The sequence below is a fragment of the Pristiophorus japonicus genome, chromosome 16, assembly GCF_044704955.1.
Source record: "Pristiophorus japonicus isolate sPriJap1 chromosome 16, sPriJap1.hap1, whole genome shotgun sequence".
NCBI lineage: Eukaryota > Metazoa > Chordata > Chondrichthyes > Pristiophoridae > Pristiophorus > Pristiophorus japonicus.
Window position 1 is genome coordinate 15196642 of NC_091992.1, and position 21688 is coordinate 15218329.

The following is a 21688-nucleotide window of genomic DNA, read 5'->3' on the forward strand; positions in this document are numbered from 1 at the left end:
GGCATCAAGACAGCAGTCAGTTTAAGTTGCAGTCAAAACATCTCCGCAATCATGTCACTTAAGAGGCGGCGTTACCCGTGGAGTGATTGTAGTCGCTGCGATGTGCAGAATGTGTAGCGGTGGGCCTGTAAAATTCTTATGCATGATGTGTAATTTCACTCCCCATCCCCGCTCCCCCCCCACCTAAAAATACCCAGAATACCACTGATTATACCGCTGGAGTTGCAATGGTGGGAGGAAGAATACCATGCTAGCATAATATTACGGTACATGGGCATGTCTGATGTTTAGTGCATTGTGAACAGTGCTGTAAATAGGTCATGTGACTGCACTGGTAATGACGTCAGCTCTCCCCCACCCAAGAGTACTGTGCACACTAAGGTCAGGTGTGGCACAGCTTTTACGCAGGGTGGAATTTCTCTCCACCTCAATTTCCCGATACAATTAAGTCCAGACCAAAAAAAAGGCGTCACCTAACCACAAATCCACTTCACTCTGCAATCTTGGTGAGGTTGACAAATTCTTAGTTTGTAAAAAAAAAAGATACAATTAAAAGGGTTTGAGAACCCACAGTCTTCAAACTATGGGACATTTTCTATTTTTTGCATTGCACATTTTAGCAACACAATTAAAGAGGTTTGACTCACAACTTAAAACGATTTGCGTTATTTATCTGTTGTGGAATTTTTATCCCTTTCTCTCTCTCTCTCTCGCTCTCTCAATTCAGTATCACAGCGGATGAAGTCAAACTTCACATAGAACCACCAACCCAGTCAAAGTTCACCTTCATCCACAAAGAGGCAAGTGTAATTCTCAACAAAAATACACAGCCATGCCACCCACACATTTCAGAAGAACAATCAAGGATCGCTCACTTTCCACAATCAACAAACACACAACAAGAAATACGGTTCACTAAAAATGCAGAAACTGAGCATTTATCGTTACGAGACCAACAATGGCTTGTGGCGGTCAGCGAGTCAGCCAGACTCACTGCTTCTGGGCAATTAAAAACCATATTCTATCCCAAGTTGGTAATTTTAATGTAACAAAATGATACATTTTGAAACAAACTCTGAAAAGGCAGGGTTTTAAAGAGTGCAACAAATTAAACTATTTAACGGGAACGGTAGCACTGTACTAGTAATCCGGAGGCCTGGGCTTGATCCAGAGGCACGAGTTCAAATCCCACCACGGCAGCTGGGGAATTTAAATTCAGTTAATTAAAAATGTTTTAAACCTGGAAAGAAAACTAGCTTCGGTAATGGTGACCATGAAACTACCGGATTGTCGTAAAAACCCACTGGCGTCACTGATATGTTGTTCAGGGAAGGAAATCTGCCGTCCTTACCCGGCCTGGCCTATATGCGACTGCAGACCCACAGCAATGTGGTTGACTCTTAACTGCCCCTCTGACATCGCCCAGCGAGACACTCAGTTTTCTAGAAGGCAGCTCACCACCACCTTCTCAAGGGTAATTAGCGATGAGCAATAAATGCTGGTCTTTCCAGCGACGCCCACATCCCATGAATTAATTAAAAAAAAAATATCCACCACCATAGATTGTTTGTGTAACAGCATTCTGCTCAATGAGGGATTGGTTGCTTTCTCACTGAGGTTATTCCCCACAGAGGAAGTTCCCAATCAAGAACAATCTTGGATTCTCAGCCTTCGACTGCTTTCGGAGCAATCACTCGGAGGCACCCGGGTGCCCAAGTGCCACAGAGAGGGAACGCTCAGATGTTCAGTCTCATCGTGCTGTGGAGGTGGGGGGGGGTTGTAGGAAGCTGGCAAATGGAGATGGTATTTATCCATGTTGAAGGAATGGAAAGAAAGAAAAAATGCTTGCATTTTACATAGCGCCTTTCACGACCACTGGACGTCTCAAAGCACTTTACAGCCAATGAAGTACTTTTGGAGTGTAGTCACTGTTGTAATGTGGGAAACACGATAGCCAATTTGCACACAGCATGCTCCCACAAACAGCAATGTGATAATGACCAGATAATCTGTTTTTTTGTTATGTTGATTGAGGGATAAATATTGGCCAGGACACCGGGGATGACTCCCCTGCTCTTCTTCAAAATAGTGCCCTGGGATCTTTTACACCCACCTGAGGGCAGACAGGGCCGCGGTTTAACGTCTCATCTGAAAGACGGCACCTGCGACAGTGCGGCACTCCCTCAGCACTGCACTGGGAGTGTCAGCCTAGAGTTTTGTGCTCAAGTCAGGAGCGGGACTTGAACCCACAACCTTCTGACTCAGAGGCGAGGGTGCTACCCACTGAGCCACACAAGACAACTCCCCGCCCCAAGCGGAGATGATAATCTCCCCTATTGAGAGCTACTCAGCACAACAGCTCAACCAAGATCCAACGTGCCTCGTGACATCATGCCCAGAAAGTCATGCATAACTCTGCATTTACCTGTGCTCGACAAAGGCTTCAATTAGCTCCTGCCGGAGGCAGGACAGCCTGTGTCTGTGTTCCTTCGGAAAGCCCAGCTTGGTGCACTCCTCCGGGAGCTCCTCGCCCTCCACAGTGAGGAAGTTCAAGTCCGGTGGGAAGGTGCGCAGCAAGTCCAAGATGTAATGGCGGCTGTCATTCCCAATAATCCCCTTGCACTCGACGGAGGAGCACAGCTCCACCTCCTCATCCTTCTCGTTCAGTACGTTGTGCTTCTGGATTTTCAGAGGCCTTGCCGTCTTCTCCAACAGCTCCAGGTATTTGGGGTGAGACACAACGGTTTTACCAAAGTCTATGGACCCGTAGATGACGCTCTGTTCCTGCTCCCGCTCCAGAATACCAGGAATGATGGACTGCGCGGTCACTCGGTAACCCCTGTAGTCCACGACCACCGTGCCCAGCGTGTACAACCCCTCAACATCGACGGCGTTATAGGCCCGAACTCCATTCAGGTCGTTGGTGGGGGCCACGTAGGCCGCATTGTCGCCCCCAAAGTCCTTGTAGTGGTCGCGGACATCAAAGCCCAAGCTGAAGAAGATGTTGTTCCAAATGTACATCTGCATTTTGGTTTCCTCGCCTGGGTTGATGGCCATAACATTCCCATCAATCACTGCCATTGCACCCCTCGTGGCAGCAGCTGCAAAGTCACTGTGCACCTTTTGAAGGAAAAAAACAAATAGTAAATTCAAGTGTGGTCACTGCAATGGACGCACGCATTGCAGAGACCAGAAGGCACACAGTGGTTAGCATATTATCCTTTCATAAGAACATCAGAAAATAGGAGCAGGAGTAGGCCATCTGGCCCCTCGAGTCTGTTCCTCCATTCAATAAGATCATGGCTGATCTGATCTCGGGCTCAGCTGAGGAATGGTCGAGTAGGTTGGGCCTCTGCTCATTGGAATTCAGAAGAATGAGAGGGGATCTGATGGAAACGTACAAGATTATGAGGGGGCTTGACAAGGTGGATGCAGAGAGGTTGTTTCCACTGATGGGGGAGACTAGAACGAGGGGGGCATAATCTTAGAATAAGGGGCCGCCCATTGAAAACTGAGTTGAGCAGGAATTGCTACTCTGAGGGTTGTAAATCTGTGGAGTTCGCTGCCTCAGAGAGCTGTGGTAGCTGGGACATTGAATAAATTTAAGACAGAGATAGACAGTTTCTTAACCGATAAGGGAGTAAAGGGTTATGGAGAGTGGGCGGGGAGGTGGACCTGAGTGCATGGTCGGATCAGCCATAATCGTATTAAATGGCGGAGCAGGCTCGAGGGGCCTACTCCTGCTCCTATTTCTTATGTTCCACTTACTTGCCCGCTCCCCATAACCCTTGACCCACTTATCGTTCAAAAATCTGTCTATCTCCGCCTTAAATATATTCAGTGACTCAGCCTCCTGGAGTGCCTGAGGATCTATCAGTTTCCTGCGCTGCAAGGTCCTAACACATACATTTGGGTGATGTTAATGCAGTGACTAGGTACGAGTGCACAACACAAAAACTGTGCATACCTGGTGGCACTCAATGGGCAGACCCCACTGAAATACAGGGTACACGAATGGGACAGAGAAATGTTACTCGAGTGCAACAAGAGGTGTTCTTCTGCTTCTCGACCCTCTACTGCTTTACGTGTGGTCACCAGGAAGTGCTGAGGTGCCCAGGTAGGATTACGTTGGATATATGGCACAGAAACAGGCCATTCGGCCCAACCAGTTCATGCTGGCGTTTATGCTCCACTCGAGCCAGGTACTGCAAGAGAGAGCACTGCTCCGTGGATTTTCATTCCCATCGTGTTGGGAAAGCATTGTGTTTCCAGAGTTGGAGAAAATTCCAGCTTGGCCCTTCACCTTGCCTCACTACAGATTGATATATTTCAGGCACTGCAGCCTGGACCGGCCCCAGACTATTTATTTTGATGCACAAATTACATTTCCATTACTTTGAACGGCATGCACATGGAAAAAAAATCAAAAGCTTTGGTATTTATCAAAATAACCTGACATTTAGTAGACAAGTAAAGGAAACCTTTGAATACACAATAGTGCAAGAATCATTACATTGCTTTGTTGTCTCTCGACTCAACTATTTCAACACACTCCTGGCTGGCCTCCCACATTCTACCGTACGTAAACATAAGGTCATCAAAAACTCGGCTGCCCATGTCCTAACTCGCACCAAGTCCCGCTCACCCATCACCCCTGTGCTCGCTGACCTACATTGGCTCCCGGCTATGCAACATCTCGATTTGAAAATTCTCATCCTTGTTTTCAAATCCCTCCATGACCTCGCCCCTCCCTATCTCTGTAATCTCCTCCAGCCCCACAACTCTCCACGCTATCTGTGCTCCTCCAATTCTGGACTCGTGAGCATCCCCGATTTTAATCGCTCAACCATTGGCGGCCGTGCCTTCAGCTGCCAAGGCGCCAAGCTCTGGAATTCCCTCCCTAAACTTCTCCTCCTCTCTACCTCTCTCTCCTCCTTGAAGATGCGCCTTAAAATCTACCTCTCTGATCAAGCTTTTGGTCATCAGCCCGAATACCTCCTTATGTGGCTCGCTGTCAAATTTTGTTTTATTATGCTCCTGTGAAGTGCCTTGGGAAGTTTTACTACGTTAAAGAAAGATTTGCATTTATATAGCGCCTTTCACAACTGCCAGACGTCTCAAAGCACTTTACAGCCAATGAAGTACTTTGGGAGTGTAGTCACTGTTGTAACGTGGGAAACGCGGCAGCCAATTTGCGCACAGCAAGCTCCCACAAACTGCAATGTGATAATGACCAGATAATCTGTTTTTTGTTATACTGAGGCACTATATAAATACAAGTTGTTGTTGTAGTTTATTTGTGAACAAAAAAACACCGTTGGTTTTACCTTGAAAATAGCACGCTCGCGGAGAAGCCGGTCGGGAAGGTTCTTGCGTGGGAGCTCTCTGGTCGTCTGCAACTCTTCGTTCCAGTCCCTTGTCTGGTGACACGGAGAACAGATCGTAAGGAAGCTTGTATAAAAAGGATTGTATTCACATAGTTTTTTTTAATAAATTGAAATTGTTGCAATCCCAAACTTCGGTGCTTTGGGTCAACATTGTTAAAAGTGAGTCACACATTCATGGAGCTCCAGAACTTTACAAGTCAACTATGTGAAGTGTACTTGGTGGGGAGCAGTGATCCCGAATAGATTTCGAGCTCTGTTTCAAGAGGAGGAAAAGCCTGCATATGTACAGCACCTTATTACATCCTCTGGACATCCCAAAGCACTTTATAAATCAATGGATTACGTTTTTTTTTGAAGTGCAGAGCTGCTACATCAGCAACCGTGAGCAACCAAATCTACAAACGAGATACGGCACACATGGTTGAGGGAGGACTGTGGGCCAGGACACCAGGCGAACTCCCTGTTCTTCTTTGAACAATGGCATAGGATCTTTTACATCCACTCAGCCTGGACTCAGTTTAACATCTTAGCCACAAGACAAACGCAGCAGCACTGCACTGAAGTGCCAGCCTGGATTATTGTACTGGAGTCCGCAGTGGGGCTTGAACCCACAGTCCTCCGACTCTCAAGGGAGTCCTACCAACCATAACCTACAGGGCTATGGTCCAAGAGCTGGAAAGTAGGATTCGGCTGGATAGCTCTTGGTCGGCCGGCGCGGACACAATGGGCCGAAATGGCCTCCTCCTGTGCTGTAAGTCTCAATGATTCTGTGAACTAAGCCAAGCTGACAAATGCCGCTGCTTTTGCTTTACTGCAGACGGCAAGCTCCTGACCCCCACCCCCACTATTAAACACGATGGCACTGAGGCCAAATGAAGCACCTCTGCAGCTGCATTGCCTGAAATCACAAACTCAGCAAAGAACAGGGTTCGAACCCAATGACCTTTGCTGGATGGTAAAACTACAAAGCGAGAGCAGCGCGATTCCCTTGCTCGGGACCCTGTTACGGTGCACTGCTGTCAGATGCTAAAATGTGCACACTGAAGACAAACACGATGAAAATTAACCTGTAACTGGATGTTTTGTTTGGACAGTCGTAGCCGGATTATTGGTACGCCGATAGCTGCTGCAATAGTGCCCGGCAAAAGCAGCTGGGGGCGGTCTGCGCGTTTACGGTGAAATTAAAACCAGCGACTGCACCACGACGAATATTTCATAACGAAATGAACACCTGGCGCGAATTAGGGTTAAATGCGAAAAGACAAAATAAGTGAGCTATTAAACAGGGAGATGTTCAGTGCAGGGCCAAGGTTCCTTGAGCTGCTGATCTGAGTATAGTGTGAACTGAGGACAAGCATCGTTCCATTGATGGGCGGCAGCCGATAGAGAACCGAAATGGGAGTGAGCTGTCCCTGGACTGGTGTAACATTAGCCGCAATCTGGGTGGAGGTCTCTCCATGGGTGGCACACAGCCCAGGCTGGCTGCGATACATGGCCTGCACAGAAATAACTTGGCGAGGGAAAGGAGGGGACATGCTGAGTGTGATATATTCTTTACATCACCAAAACACACACACTCAAGATGGCTTCAATCTGGAACTTCCTTCATTGTATAAATAGCAGTGGCTGCATTACCACAGCAGTCCACTAGGTGGGGCAGTAGCCCACTAGGCGGAGCTCTATATTTACTTCTTCATTAAGGAGGGCGAAGTGAATCATAACAAAATAGTCATCACACCTAACTTGCATGGTTATACACATAAAATATATGGACTTATTTTGCCATATTTACAAATCAAACTTAACCATGGTTTTGTTTTGAAGAGGATACCTTCGCTCTTGAACAGAACTTCCCAAACCTGGTGTCGAACTTAGACTCATTCTACACTGAGCCCGAGGAGAGTTTTTCTCCAAGGGATGCCCTTGATCTACATTTGAACTCACAAAGTGATAATATTCTTCAAGACATCACCAAAGCGCACACACTCAAGATGGTGTCAATCTGGAACTTCCTTTATTGTATAAACAGCAGTGGCTGCAGTACCCCAGTAGTCCACTAGGTGGAGCTCTATCTTACATGGAGGTCGCCACACTTTGGGTTGCTATCATGCATTGATCAGGAAAACAGTGTGCAATACCTGGCCTGGTATGTGCTCTTCGTACCCCAAACGTGAAGTGTACGCATCTTCTGCGCGGACACAGTCCATAGCGTGCTCCACTGTGGGTGCAGTCCAACTGTACACCTGGAAAGGTGTTGCTATCCTCTCAAACGGGTGCCGCTGAACCCTACAAATCAATTGGTGCATCAAGTCATTACCTCAGGCTTTGAATACTTTACTGACACTCCCGTCCTCCAACACTGCCATTATACTCCACCCTCACTAAATAGCAAGTAGGCACGTCTTAACGCAACATGGCACTGCATTCTAGTGCCGCAGCCAATCCCCGATGCACAGATATCATGCAGGCACGACTGTCTAGTGTAAATTTTTATGCATCTCCGGTTCTGTAATAAAAACTACGTCCTCCGTGGATCTGGTCAGGTGCGTGGAGCGTGCACAGCCAGACTTAAAATGAGAGACTGGGGCAGAGGGGTAATTTTGGCATCGCTCTCCACAGAGCCGAACTGCGCAATGTATAAAAGCAGGTGAGCTGTTGTATTCTGCCAGCATAAAAGGTCTGGGTTCTGTAATACAGCCAGGAATTAAGAAAATTCATCACAGCTAAAGACAGTAACACGAGTTAAACGCATAATCACAAAAGTGCCCTGTATCATTAAAAAACTATCATCCTAGTGTGTTTTTTTTCTCCAAATTAAGCTTTCACTTAAGGCACATTAAGTGAAAAGACAAAATCCGCCACAGAGCTTCAATGTGTTTCAGCGTTCAATGTATAACTCACACCTCTATATCTGAAATGTATGGAATTATCTGCATAATTGTGCAACATATAGATTCAGTAGCGCTTAACTGGCTACCTCAGGGCAAACCAATGTTGCAGCAGAGACCTGAAGCAGGCTTTAAGCCCCTTATTTGCCCATGCAAAGAGCCCAACGCCTGTTTCCGGCATGGGTAAAGGACATTTCGTTTTCCCTTTCCCAATATGGCGGGCGGTGGACTTCTGGTCTTAAGTGTGCACACGCTTCCTGTCTGCCATTTTGAGCTGGCATAGCCTGAAAAATTGGGGCTATGCGGTCCAATTTAACCACCTATGAAATGATGTTGCTCAATTTCCATGGCTCCAATGATCTATCTATAACGGAATGCACAAAACTGCATGCTGTACTCTTAACTGTGGCCTAACCAATGTCTTGTGCAGATTCAGCATCACATCCTTGTTTTTGGATCCAATCCTGGTGTACACAAAGTGCAGAATCCCAGTAACTCCCACCAGATGTCAGCTCTGTTGTAATGTGCTTTAGTTAGCTGCTAACTTCATGGCAATGGCCTTGACCTCGCCCTGTAATTGTAGTCTTTACTGGATTTGCAGAGGGAGTGAGTCACTGAACCTGGCAATGAGGCTGAGAATTAGAATCACTTCACTATTCTCACATTAATGTTGCTTTGTCTGAGGGACAGAGTAGAACATGTGTCCATAGCCAAGCAGCGTTATTCTCCCATCCCCAATTAGTTGGGCCTATACTCATTGACGTTTAAAAGAATGAGAGGTGATCATATTGAAACATATAAGATTCTGAGGGGGCTTGACAAGGTAGATGCAGAGAGAATGTTTCCCCTCGTGGGGGAATCTAGAACTAGGGAGCATAGTTTCAGAATAAGGGTCGCCCATTTAAAACTGAGATGGAGGGGGAATTTCTTCTCTCAGAGCATTGTGAATCTTTGGAATTCTCTACCCCAAAGCGCTGTGGAGGCTGAGTCATTGGGTATACTTAAGGTGGAGATAGACAGATTGTTGAACTATAGGCGAGTCAAGCATGAGCAGGAAAGTGGAGTTGAGGCCAAGATCAGATCAGCCATGATCTTATTGAATGGCAGAGTCGTCTCGAGGGGCCAAATGGTCGACTCCAGCTCCTGCTCCTAATTCTTATAGTTAATGGGAAGTGAGAAGACATTCCTCAAGTTATTCATTTTCAGGAAAGTACACAATTGTAAAACAGAAAAGACAATTCATACACATGCTACACTCACCTCTTCTTTTGCAAGGCGGTAAAGTTCTTTTTGAAAGTAGGACTGATCTGGCTCAGCAATTCCACCAGGGAATGGCTAAGAAAGCTGGGATTTGCAGGCTTGGGGTTGAAGTTATAGGCTGTAGACCTGTTTCCAAGTAGATAAAATCAGACAGTGTTGGCAAAAAATAAATAATGCATTTAAAGAGATATGCATATTGGATCAGCATTGTACATTTAACTCGAGCAAAATTATATCCAACCACACACAACTTGGACCCAGGAGATATCAATCCTCAGTTTCCTTCAGAAGGTTCTGCACGTCATTTTTCTTGTGTTCAGTGATCATTTTACTGGATACCCTTTGCCGAGCTCTCAGAGTGCCCGTTCTCACCACAGAAGCGTGCAGCAAGCACCATAGAACAGATTACACAGGACAGAAAATAATTAATATGTGCTGCTCCTGCAAGGACCTTATAATCCAAATGTAAAATTGAAAAGTAGAGAAGTTATGCTAAGCCTGTATCGAACCTTGGTTAGACCACACTTGGAGTACTGCATACAGTTCTGGTCGGCATATTATAAAAAGGATATAAAGGCACTGGAGAGGGTGCAGAGAAGAGTTACAAGGGTGATACCAGAAATGCAAGGGTATGCATATCAGGACAGGATGAACAGACTGGGTCTCTTTTCTCTTGACCTAATAGAGGTCTTTAAAATTATGAATGGTTTTGATAGAGTGGATACAGAGACAATCTTTCCACTTGTGGGTTAGAGCATAACTAGAGGCATAAGATAGTCACCAAGAAATCCAATAGGGAATTCAGAAGAAACTTCTTTACCCAGAGAGTGGTGAGAATTTGGAACTCGTTGCCACAGGGAGTGGTTGAAGCGAACAGTATAGATGGATTTAAAGGGAGGTTAGATAAGCATATGAGGGAGAAGGGAATAGAGGGTTATGCTGATAAATTTAGATGAGGAAAGACGGGAGGCTACTCGAGTGGAGCATAAACGCTGCCATGGACTGGTTGGGCCCAATGGTCTGTTTCTGTGCCGTATTATCCTGTTTACAATGGCTGCACAAATATAAAGGGCTTTGTAAAAAAAAAGTAAAGAAAGTGTCAGATCAGAGTCACACACTTCCTCAGTAGAGGTAGTGGTAGTGAGATGATGGTCAGTGAATCAGTCTCTTGCATACACAATTGTCACATGTTTAAATATATCGCTTACGTTGTAGTGTCAGAGTGGAAGGAAATGGGATTAAAGCCCCCACTCCACTGATTTATTGATCACACGAGGGGAGGGGCCGAGTAAAATTGTCTTTCGGATGAGACGTTAAATCGATGACCCCTCTGCTCTCCCATGGCACTATTTCAAAGAAGAGCAGGGGAGTTATCCCTGGTGCCATGGGCAATATTTATTCCTCAATCAACATCACTAATACAGATTATCTGGTCATGATCACATTGCTGTTTGTGGGAGCTTGCTGTGCGCAAATTGGCTGCCGCGTTTCCTACATTACAACAGTGACTGCACTTCAAAAAGTACTTCATTGGCTGTAAAGCGTTATATAAATGCAAGTCTTTCTTTTTTTTCTTAAACGGCCAGACCCGGGTGTGGTGGGGGTGTGTGAAGAGAAAAAGAAAAGGAGCAAGAGATGGAAAAGAGGAGAAGAGGAGGGGGAAAGCTAGAAGGTCATCTCCCCTGGGCCATTGCTTCACACCTTCTGGTAGTGTGGGTGCAGACTGCTGGCCTATCCCATTCAGCTGGAGGTGGGGGGTGATAAATATGTGGGGGGGGGAAAAGAAAAATACATTTTCAATATATTTAAGTAAATGGAATCGCTGTCAAGACCCTTGTTCTACCATTCCCTGATTTTGGAGAAGGGTTGGAGCACGCGTTACGTCAAACGGATAGCTGCAAGTGTTTACTCAGATGAAACTGCAACAGTGTAGGAGTTGAGCACACGACAGTGGCCTCCCCCGATTCAGAGTGGTTGGGCTCACTACATCTGAGGTCTTCAATGCTGCAAATCTGCCCAAGTCCATTCGCTTTTACTTGGGTCGGTAACCCACTTGAATTTTACAGCCAATTAAGTGTCAGTTGTGGCTCAGTGGGTAGCGCCCTCGCCTCTGAATCAGAAGGTTGTGGGTTCAAGTCCCACTCCAGAGACTTGAGCACACAAATCTAGACTGACACTCCAGTGTGGTACTGAGGGAGTGCTGCACTGTCGGAGGTGCCAGCTTTCAGATGAGACGTTAAACCGAGGCCCCACCTACCCTCTCAGGTGGTTGTAGAAGATCCCATGGCACCATTTCGAAGAAGAGCAGGGGAGTTATCCCCGGTGTCCTGGCCAATATTTATCCCTCAAATCATCACTAAAACAGATTATATGCACATCAGCACATTGCTGTTCATGGGAGCTTGCTGTGCTCAAACTGGCTGCCGCATTTCCCACGTTCCAACAGTGACTACACTTCAAAAAGTAAAGTACTTTGGGACGTCTGGTGGTCGTGAAAGGTGCCAACAACTGCAAAGCACTAAGCAGCTTCATTCCTTCAGTCAGAGCTGAAGAGGGTAGCTGGAAGCAAGCACTGGTCATGTGAGCCACTGGCCTGTACGCTCCAGAAATGAGCTTCTTGCAATCAAGGTTTACGTCATTCATGCCCCAAGGCCAAGTTTCCAATTCCACTCACATGACTGTGGGGATGACCCGAGCAGAAATCGGATGCAGTTCCCTCTTTCCCCAATAAGCAAAAAGAAAGAAGGGAAGGTGAAGGGGGGGAAAAAAAAAAATCCACAATAAAAGACAAATCACCATGGAAACACACCCTCTCTCCCAAAACTTACTGATTCATGTAGAAGCCTCGAGTTGAAGCAGTAATGCTCACGTGCCGATCCTCGGTGGTAACCACATACAGGTACATCAGATCACCGTGCATCTTTCGGTTACCTGGCGGAGGATTCCAGCCACTCATAGTCAACACTTTCAGGCACTGCAGAGGCTGTGGAAAGGGAGGCGAACAAAAGCTAAACCACCAAACTCACATTAATATTGCACCTTATTTTGCAACACCATTACAGGGACGCACTAACTGTATGTTTGACACACTTACTGTGCCAAGATATGTTAGAGCAAGTGATTTAGCATTATCACACTATCCCACAAACTTCTGCATTTACCGTGCGTGGCACGATCTGCTGCCAGAGTACAGCAATTCTGCATAAAAAGTGACAGCGCCGAAACAGTCCGAACCAAAATGTCACAAACGACACTCTCTATGACTGTGACCATTGTGCGTTAATCTTCTCTGCAGCATTTGACACAGTTGACCACACCGTCCTCCGACTACACGTTGACTCCGTGGTCCAGCTTGCTGGAAGTGCCCTCGGTTGGTTCCGCTCTGACCAATCAGATTACAGCAAAGGGATCACCAGCAAGGTCTTTTCTTCACAACCCCCCCCCCCCCCCCACCCCTCTGGAGTCATCCTGGGGCTCCTCATCTTCCTCATCTACTGCTTGTCCGACAGCCAATCTTGGATAAGCCACAATTTCCTCCAGTTAACCACTGAGAAGACTGAAACCATGGTCTCCGACCACCGCCACCAATCCTACCCCCTTCCCCACCTACCGCCTCGAGTATTTCCCAGGACTCTCGCAGCCTATTCGACCCCGAGCCCAGCTTCTGACCCTATATCCTCTCCAGTGCAAAGGCAGTCCACTTCATCCTTCGTAACATTCACCACCTACGTCCCTAATTCAGCTCATCATCTGTTGGAACGCTCATCAATGCTTTGGTCACCTCCAGACTGGACTATTCCAATGCTCTCCTGGCTGGCCTCCCATCTTCTGCACCCTCCATAAACTACAGCTCATCCTAAACTCTGCTGCCCATAGCGTATCCTGCACACCAATCACCTCTGTCCTCGCTGATCTACAATTGGCTCACGGTCCCAATAGTAGCCTCCCTGCTATTGGCAGCTGTGCCTTCAGCCACCTCAAATTCCTTCCCTAAACCCCACTATCTCTCGCTTTCTTTAAAGCCAATAAAACACATTTCTTTCACCGATCTGTTTGGCACCTCTCCTAATATCTCCTTCTTTGGCACAACGCCCATTTTATGATTGTGCCTCTGTGCAGTGCCATGGGACTTCTTTCCAACATTACCAAGGTCCTGTACAAATGCAAGGTGTTGAAAACGTTAGTCCCTAAGCAATAACAAAGCACTTGCCTCATTACTCAGGTAGCATTAAACACATTGTCCTCTATTTTCTCTCCTGCTCCCAATACACTGGCTGCTTCCGAGCTTCCGGCATTGCTGCCAGGTCTGTGCCAAGTGAGCCAATCTCAGCTGGGATAGAGTTGAGGGTTCTGTAACTGTCCTTGGCACTCCTGCATTCAATGTGTGGAAACACGGTTCCCATGCCCGATTACTATCTCGACGTGTGCACATTAGAAAACATAGAAACATAGAAAATAGGTGCCGGAGTAGGCCATTCGGCCCTTCAAGCCTGCACCACCATTCAATATGGTCACGACTGATCATGCAACTTCAGTACCCCATTCCTGCTTTCTCGCCATATCCCTTGATTCCTTTAGCCGTAAGGGCCACATCTAACTCCCTTTTGAATATATCTAAAGAACTGGCCTCAACAACTTTTTGCAGTGGAGAATTTCACAGGTTCACAATTCTCAGTGAAGAAGTTTCTCCTCATCTCGGTCCTATACTCAAATCCCCTCGCTATGAAGGCCAGCATGCCATTTGCTTTCTTTACTGCCTGCTGTGCCTGCATGTCTACCTTCAATGACTGATGTACCATGACACCCAGGCAAGCATGGGATGAGGGTCCACTATAATGTCATCCACTGTTGGAACACTTCCCAGTACAACCAAAAAACAAAATTAAACTCTCCCGCACCAACATCCATTGCCAAGCTTTTTTTAAACTTCACGAGAAATTACAAACTGTATTCCGAGACCAACTATAAACTGGATATTTGATTCATGTTTTTCTTTTTATAAATAAAAACACAACTGTGGCGACTTCAATTTGGAGAGAGAATTCTCTTGGCTCCGACAGCACTTCAGAGCCATTTACCTCCGGATTTGAGCCCGTTAAGGAGGCCACCTCAGAAACACCATCCTTGACAAATAAAAGCTTGCATATGCTGCAATGCCGCACCTGGCTTCCCCACCGCCCACCCTTCACCGCCCCACAACTGTATTCGGTATTAACCTGGTGACATCGAGAAATCAAAAACTTTTTTTTTTTCCCCCGATTTAAAATTTGAATACCCTGATTGATTTGAAAGACATAGAAGTTACAACATGGAAACAAGCTATTTCTTCCAACCAGTCCTCGTCTGGAATTTACCCTCCATGCAAGCAAACAGTCCTAATTGCATTTATGCTCCCCTGTAACCTTCATCCACCTCTCCCATCGGATCTTGAATGTTGACTCTGCCTCAACCACTAACCCTGGAAATGAATTCCACAGCCTCACAACTCTCTTGTGTAAAGAAGTTTATCTTGGTCTCTGTTCTAAAGTACTCAAGCACATAAATCTAGGCAGACACTCCCAGTGCAGTGCCGAGGGAGTGCTGCACTGTCAGAAGTGCCGCCTTTTGGATGATACCATTAAAACGAGGCTCCGTCTGCTCTCTCAGGTAGACATAAAAGGTCCCATGGCACTATTTCGAAGAAGAGCAGGGGAGTTATCCCCAGTGCCCTGGCAAATATTTATCCCTCAATCAACATCTAAAACAGATTATCTGGTCGTCATCACATTGTTGTTTGTGGGAGTTTGCTGTGTGCAAATCTCTGCCACGTTTCCCACATTACACCACTCCAAAAGCACTTCATTGGCTGTAAAGCGCTTTGAGACGTCCGGTGGTCATAAAAGTTGTTTTAGAAATGCAAGTCTTTCTTTAAATCCCTTGCATCTTAAGCCCCTCAAAACCACTGGAAACAGATTGCTTCCATCGACCCTATCCCATCTATTCGTAACTTTAAACAAGGCCGTTAAAATCCATTAGTGAGGGCAATTATGAAGTGGAAAATTTCTCATCTCCGAAATAGGACCAGTAACGAACACACTAAAACACGAGTGACCGCTTACAGTACCGGCCGACAGCACAATCTGCATCGGCAATCAGAATGGCTCACCCTCACGCTAATGAGCACAACCTTCAAGGCAAAGTTCAATTTGTTTTTTTTGGCTGTACCCTGATCACAGGTTATCGACCTGAAACGTTAACTCTGTTCCCTCTCTCCGCAGATGCTGCCCGACGACCCGTTGAGTTTTTCCGGTATGTTTTGTTTCATTAATTTCAGAAATTCCATCAGCAGCAGTATTTTACTTTTGTTTTTACCTTTGCATCTTTGGTCTGTGGTTGGAGGAAGAGCAACGGGCGCTCCTTGCTGCCTGGGAGGATGTGCTCAGGGGGCGTACAGTCAATCTGTTCCAGCTCAGAACCTTTCTTCTTGCGCTTTCCAGTCTCTGAAAATAAACGTTCTCGACATTACAATAAAATCAGTGACGCTATTCCTTTCCATTAGAGATGGAGGGGTTGTCTTATGAGGAATGGTTGAGCAGGCTGGGCCTATACTCATTGGAGTTTAGAAGAATGAGAGGCGATTTTATTGAAACATAAGATTCTGAGGGGGCTTGACAGGGTAGATGCAGAGAGGATGTTCCCCCTCGTGGGGGAATCTAGAACTAGGGGGAAAAGTTCCAGAATAAGGGGTCGCCCATTTAAAATGGAAATGAGGAGGAATTTCTTCTCTCAGAGGGCCGTGAATCTTTGAAATTCTCTACCCCAGAAAGCTGCGGAGGCTGGATCATTGAATATATTTAAGGTGGAGATAGAGAGATTTTTGAATGATAAGGGAGTCAAGGGTTATAGGGAGCGGGCAGGGAAGTGGAGCTGAGGCCAAGATCAGCCATGATCTTATTGAATGGCAGAGCAGGCTCGAGGGACCAAATGGTCGACTCCTGCTCCTATTTCTTATGTTATGATCTAAACCACAAAATCCAATTCATCCACAGTGCAGCCTTTGCCCAGTGACCTGTCTTGGTAGCATAAAACTGATGCATTAGTTAATAACGGATCAGGTTTATTTTGTATTGCAGGAAAATCATAGTTAGAAGCATTCCCAAAGCGGGCACTTTAATCCACAATTTATCTGCAGTCTGACTTCTCGGTTTCCCCACCGCCTGTTGAAACTAGAGCTTCCGTCACAGCTGCCTAACTCCATCCACAGAAAGCAAACATCGGTACTCGGCTTTAACAACTGAACAATGCAGGTCAGAGTGCAGGGATATTAAAAAAGTGGCCACTTCATATTCCACCATCGTAAAATGTAAAACTGAGTCAAATTGTGGAGTTCGACCAGCCTTAATAAAATCCACTTTATCACAAGAATTTTTAAAATTTTTATTTAAAGAGGATTTGAGTGGAAGAATAAAGATGTCTTACTACAATTATATAGGGTCCTGGTGAGACCACACCTGGAGTATTTGGTCTCCTTACCTAAGGAAGGATATACTTGCCATAGAGGGAGTACAACAAAGGTTCACCAGACTGATTCCTGGGATGGGGGGATTGTCCTATGAGGAGAGATTGAGTAGACTAGGCCTATATTCCCTAGAGTTTAGATGAGTGAGAGGGGATCTCATTGAAACATACAAAATTCTTACAGGGCTTGACAGGGTAGATGCAGGGAGGATGTTTCTTCTGGCTGGGGAGTCGAGAACCAGGGGTCACAGTCTCAGAATAAGGGGTCGGCATTTTAGGACTGAGATGAGGAGAAATTTCTTCACTCAGAGGGTGGTGAATCTCTGGAATGCTCTACCCCAGAGAGCTGTGGAGGCTCAGTCGTTGAGTACATTCAAGACAGAGATCGATAGATTTTCAGATGTTAAGAGAATCAAGGGATATAGGGATAGTGCAGGAAAGTGGAGTTGAGTTCGAAGATCAGCCATGATCTTATTGAATGGTGGAGCAGGTTTGAGGGGCTGAATGGCCTACTCCTGTTCCTATTTTCTATGTTCTTGTGTAAATTCTGCAAATTTTCTCCTTTCCTGTGCATCGGCCATGACTCAGTACGTAGCACCCTCGCCTCTACGTCAGAAGGTTGTGGGTTCAAATCCCACTTCAGAGACTTGAGCACAAAAATCTAGGCTGACACTCCAGTGCAGTGCTGAGAGTGCGCTGCACTGTCGGAGGTGCCATCTTTCGGATGAGACATTAAACCGAGGCCCTGTCTGGTCTCTCTGGTGGACGTAAATGATCCCATGGCACTATTTCAAGAAGAGAGGGGAGTTATCCCCAGTGACAGGGTAGATGCAGGGAGGATGTTTCCTCTGGCTGGGGAGTCTAGAACCAGGGGTCACAGTCTCAGAATAAGGGGTTGGCATTTTAGGACTGAGATGAGGAGAAATTTCTTCACTCAGAGGGTGGGCTGCCGCGTTTCCTACATTACAACAGTGACTATACTTCAAAAAGTACTTCATTGGCTGTAAAACGCTTTGGGATGTCTGGTGGTCGTGAAAGGCGCTATATAAACGCAAGTCTTTCTTTCTGTCCCAAAGGCGTTGCTTGATGACAGCTCCACAAGCATCGCTCTCTAGCGCCTCGCCCAAGTGACCATTATTCACGGGCGAGTGTTGACCACGAGTGGCAGCAGGCTATTTAATGGTGAACCCAATCCTAGAATCTGATGCACACACACACACTTCCCAGTAAGGGGGTATCACTGGATAGTGGTCAGGAGCAGGAACCTTGATCGCATTCCCCTCTCACTCGGTAGTGCGAAGGTCAAACTCAACCCACCCTGGTGCCAGCCTTGACGAGCACTAACTCAGCGCAGACCAAGGATCGTTCCTGCTTTCTGTAGATCAGCTACTAGCTGGATTAACTCACTAAACAGCCGGGGAGGCTTTAACAAGGTGAAGATGAGGCACCAGAAAAAGTGAAACTCTAATACTGCACAGTAGCTCAGTTTCTAAAACACATTACATTCAACTGCATTAAAACAGGGAGGTATAGGACGACACCGATCAAGCAACATCTATAGTCTGAACAAAAGTTACTAGAGGGCAATTTATGAACATACGGAAAATGACAGACAGGTAGAAGACTATCTGGTCCATCAAACCTGGCCACATTTAATCATTATAAATACAACATTCCTTCATGGGCGGTCTCTCGTATCGAGGATGACTTGCTTCCACACCAAAAAGGGATGAGTTCACAGGTGTTTCAATGACAGACCTGACATTCCAGGTCCCGAACTACATGTTGACGGGTGGAAGATGCCTGGGCGTGGATTTTTTTTAACGTGTGGTGGCCGTTGCTCACCAGCCACCACATGGGCTTGACAGAGCTAGGTCTTGGTCCAGTGGCGAGGATTACCCAAGACAACTGGAGACCAGCTCTGCTGCACGGGCCTAGTACGCACACGCATCGCAGTGTGGGCTGGCCCGTGCTGCTCCCTGGGCCCTCGGCTCTTCTGGGCTCGAACTCTCGCCTCTCCTGGACCCTGATCACATTGCTCTACAATCTCTCGCCGCTCCTTCGCCCCGACCTCACTGCTTCTTTGCTGCTTGCCACCGCTCCTGCTGTACCAACAGTCAATGCCCTGCTGGTAGCTGGAGTTCTCCATAATCTCACGACAGTCTTTAGGGACACACTGGTTTCCTTCATTCTCTCGTATGTAAACATCACTGCCCTCAGGTGTTTTCTTACCTCCCAAATCTCCCTCGGTGAACATGCTCAGGAATGACAAGGAATTGCAGTCAACACCATTGTAGGAATCCGACGGGTCCAAGCTCTTCAGAAGATCTCGGATGTGTCGCACGTGTATTCGGGCTTCACGGACAGTGTAAGGCTCTTTGGGAACAGACACACAAAAAAACCCAAAGTGATTAATCTGCTCCAATTTGGTTCCTTTTGAATACAGCTTGAAACAAGATCATTAAGGATGAGGGAGGCCCTTCAGCCCAGCTTCCTTCATCAATTCAGAGAGATACTATCACCCTCTTGCCCTACCCCACTGTAGCATCTAATTTACATAGGATTACATCGGATATACGGCACAGAAACAGGTTATTCAGCCCAACCAGTTCATGCCAGTGTTTATGCTCCACTCGAGCCTCCTCCCGTCTTTCCTCATCTAAATCTATCAGCATAACCCTCTATTCCCCTCTCCCTCCAAATGCTTAAATGCATCTATACTATTCGCCTCAACCACTCCCTGTGGTAGCAATTTCCACATTCTCACCACTCTCTGGGTAAATAAGTTTTTTCTGAATTCCCTATTGGATTTATTGGTGACTATCTTATATTGATGGCCTCTAGTAATGCTCTTCCCCACAAGTGAAAACACCCTCTATGTATCGACTCTAACAAAACCTTTCATAATTTTCAAGACCTCAATTAGGTCACCTTTCTTTTAATCGAAAAGAGACACAGCCTCTTCACCCTTTCCTGATGGGTATACTGTCGCATTTCTGGTATCATCCTTATAAATTTTCTCTGCACCTTCTCCTGTATATCCTTTTTAAAATATGCCGACCAGAATTGTACGCAGCACTATCCAAGTGTGGTCTAACCAAGGTTCGATACCAGTTTAGCAGAACTTCATTACTTTTCAATTCTATACTTCTAGAAATAAACTCTAGTGCCTGGTTTGCTGTTTTATGGCCTTGTTAACCTTTGCTGCTACTTTTAATAATTAAATGAATCCATAAATGATTCCTGGGTTTTTCCCTCCACGACAATTCAATCCGGAAAAGTGCAAGGCAATACATTTTAGGAGGGGCAACAAGGCAAGAGAATATACAATAAATGGGAGGATACAGAGAGGTGTGGAGGAACAGAGGGACCTTGGAGTTTATGTCCACAGATTCTGAAAGGTAGGACAGGTTGATAAGGTAGTTAAAAAGGCATATGGAATGCTTTCCTTTTAGCTGAGGCATAGAGTATAAGAGCAGGGAAGTTACGCTAGAACTGTATACAACACTAGTTAGGCCACAGCTAGAGTACTGCATACAGTTCTGGTTGCAACTTAACAGGAAAGATGGGGTTGGGTCCAGAGGAGATTTACAAGGATGTTGCCAGGACTTGAAAATTTCAGCTATGAGGAAAGACTGGATAGGCTGGGGTCATTTTCTTTGGAACAGAGGAGGCTGAGGGGAGATTTAATTGAGGTGTATAAAATTATGAGGGGCCTCGATAGAGTGGATAGGACGGACCTATTTCCCTTAGCAGAGAGGTCAATAACCAGGGGCATAGATTTAAAGTAATTGGTAGAAGGATTAGAGGGGAGATGAGGAAAACAAATTCACCCAGAGGGTGGTGGGAGTCTGGAACTCACTGCCTGAAAGGGAGGTAGAGGCAGAAACCCTCATCACATTTAAAAAGGTACTTGGTTGTGCACTTAGAGCCATAACCTACAGGGCTACGGACGTAGTGCTGGAAGGTGGGATTAGGCCGAGTAGCTCTTTTTCGCCCGGCACGGACATGATGGGCCAAATGGCCTCGTTCTGTGTCGCAATTTTCTATGATTCTATACTCTACCTGGAAGTTCATTCCACATGTTCATCACTCTGTGTGCGAAGAATTATTGCACGATATCAGTCCTTAAAGTACCTGCTGCAGTTGGAAGGGGGTGTTCCTTAGTTCTATTCTAAAGTTTAAATTTAAGTAATATTTTCTATACCCTTAATAATCTTGTGTACACCTGTTTTCCAAGCTGAAATGTTCCAAGTGTGTCCGGTCTTATCTCAATACCCCTCACACTCGGAAGGAACCCTGTGGCTCACCAGCACTTGAATGTGTCTCTTGGCGATCAGAACTGGATGCGGTATTCAAGGTGTAGTCTGACTGGAGAACTATAAACTTTGAAGCACCCTAATGTCCATGTTTATGATGCCCATTTTCCCACTCGGACTCCAAAGTTGGGTCTTGTAGATGGGGCTTCAAACTCATTTTCCGACATCCAGAATTTTGATCAGTTCTCAGTTGACTTAAATCAGGAGTGTCCAAGCTGTTTGTCTGAGGTCCAGAGAGCCTCAAAGATCACATATCAAATTAACATTGCTATTAATGCTCAGATACCTCAGGCTGCCATTACTAATGGACCTTCGGGTTGTATGCAAGACTTAACTA

General features: G+C 46.1%; 1 protein-coding gene across 2 annotated transcripts in view; it reads right to left on the reverse strand.

The window, feature by feature from the left end:
• The window catches only part of cluha (clustered mitochondria (cluA/CLU1) homolog a), a 103869-nt gene that overhangs the window by 49955 nt on the left and 32226 nt on the right, over positions 1–21688 (reverse strand). For both annotated transcript variants that reach the window (XM_070857032.1, XM_070857031.1), the window contains exons 4-10: positions 19265–19408; positions 15887–16014; positions 12364–12518; positions 9536–9661; positions 7526–7673; positions 5328–5420; positions 2426–3120 (exon numbers count right to left, since the gene is read on the reverse strand). In XM_070857032.1, the coding sequence (XP_070713133.1) occupies positions 2426–3120; positions 5328–5420; positions 7526–7673; positions 9536–9661; positions 12364–12518; positions 15887–16014; positions 19265–19408 (1489 nt within the window). The remainder of the gene's footprint in view (positions 1–2425; positions 3121–5327; positions 5421–7525; positions 7674–9535; positions 9662–12363; positions 12519–15886; positions 16015–19264; positions 19409–21688) is intronic.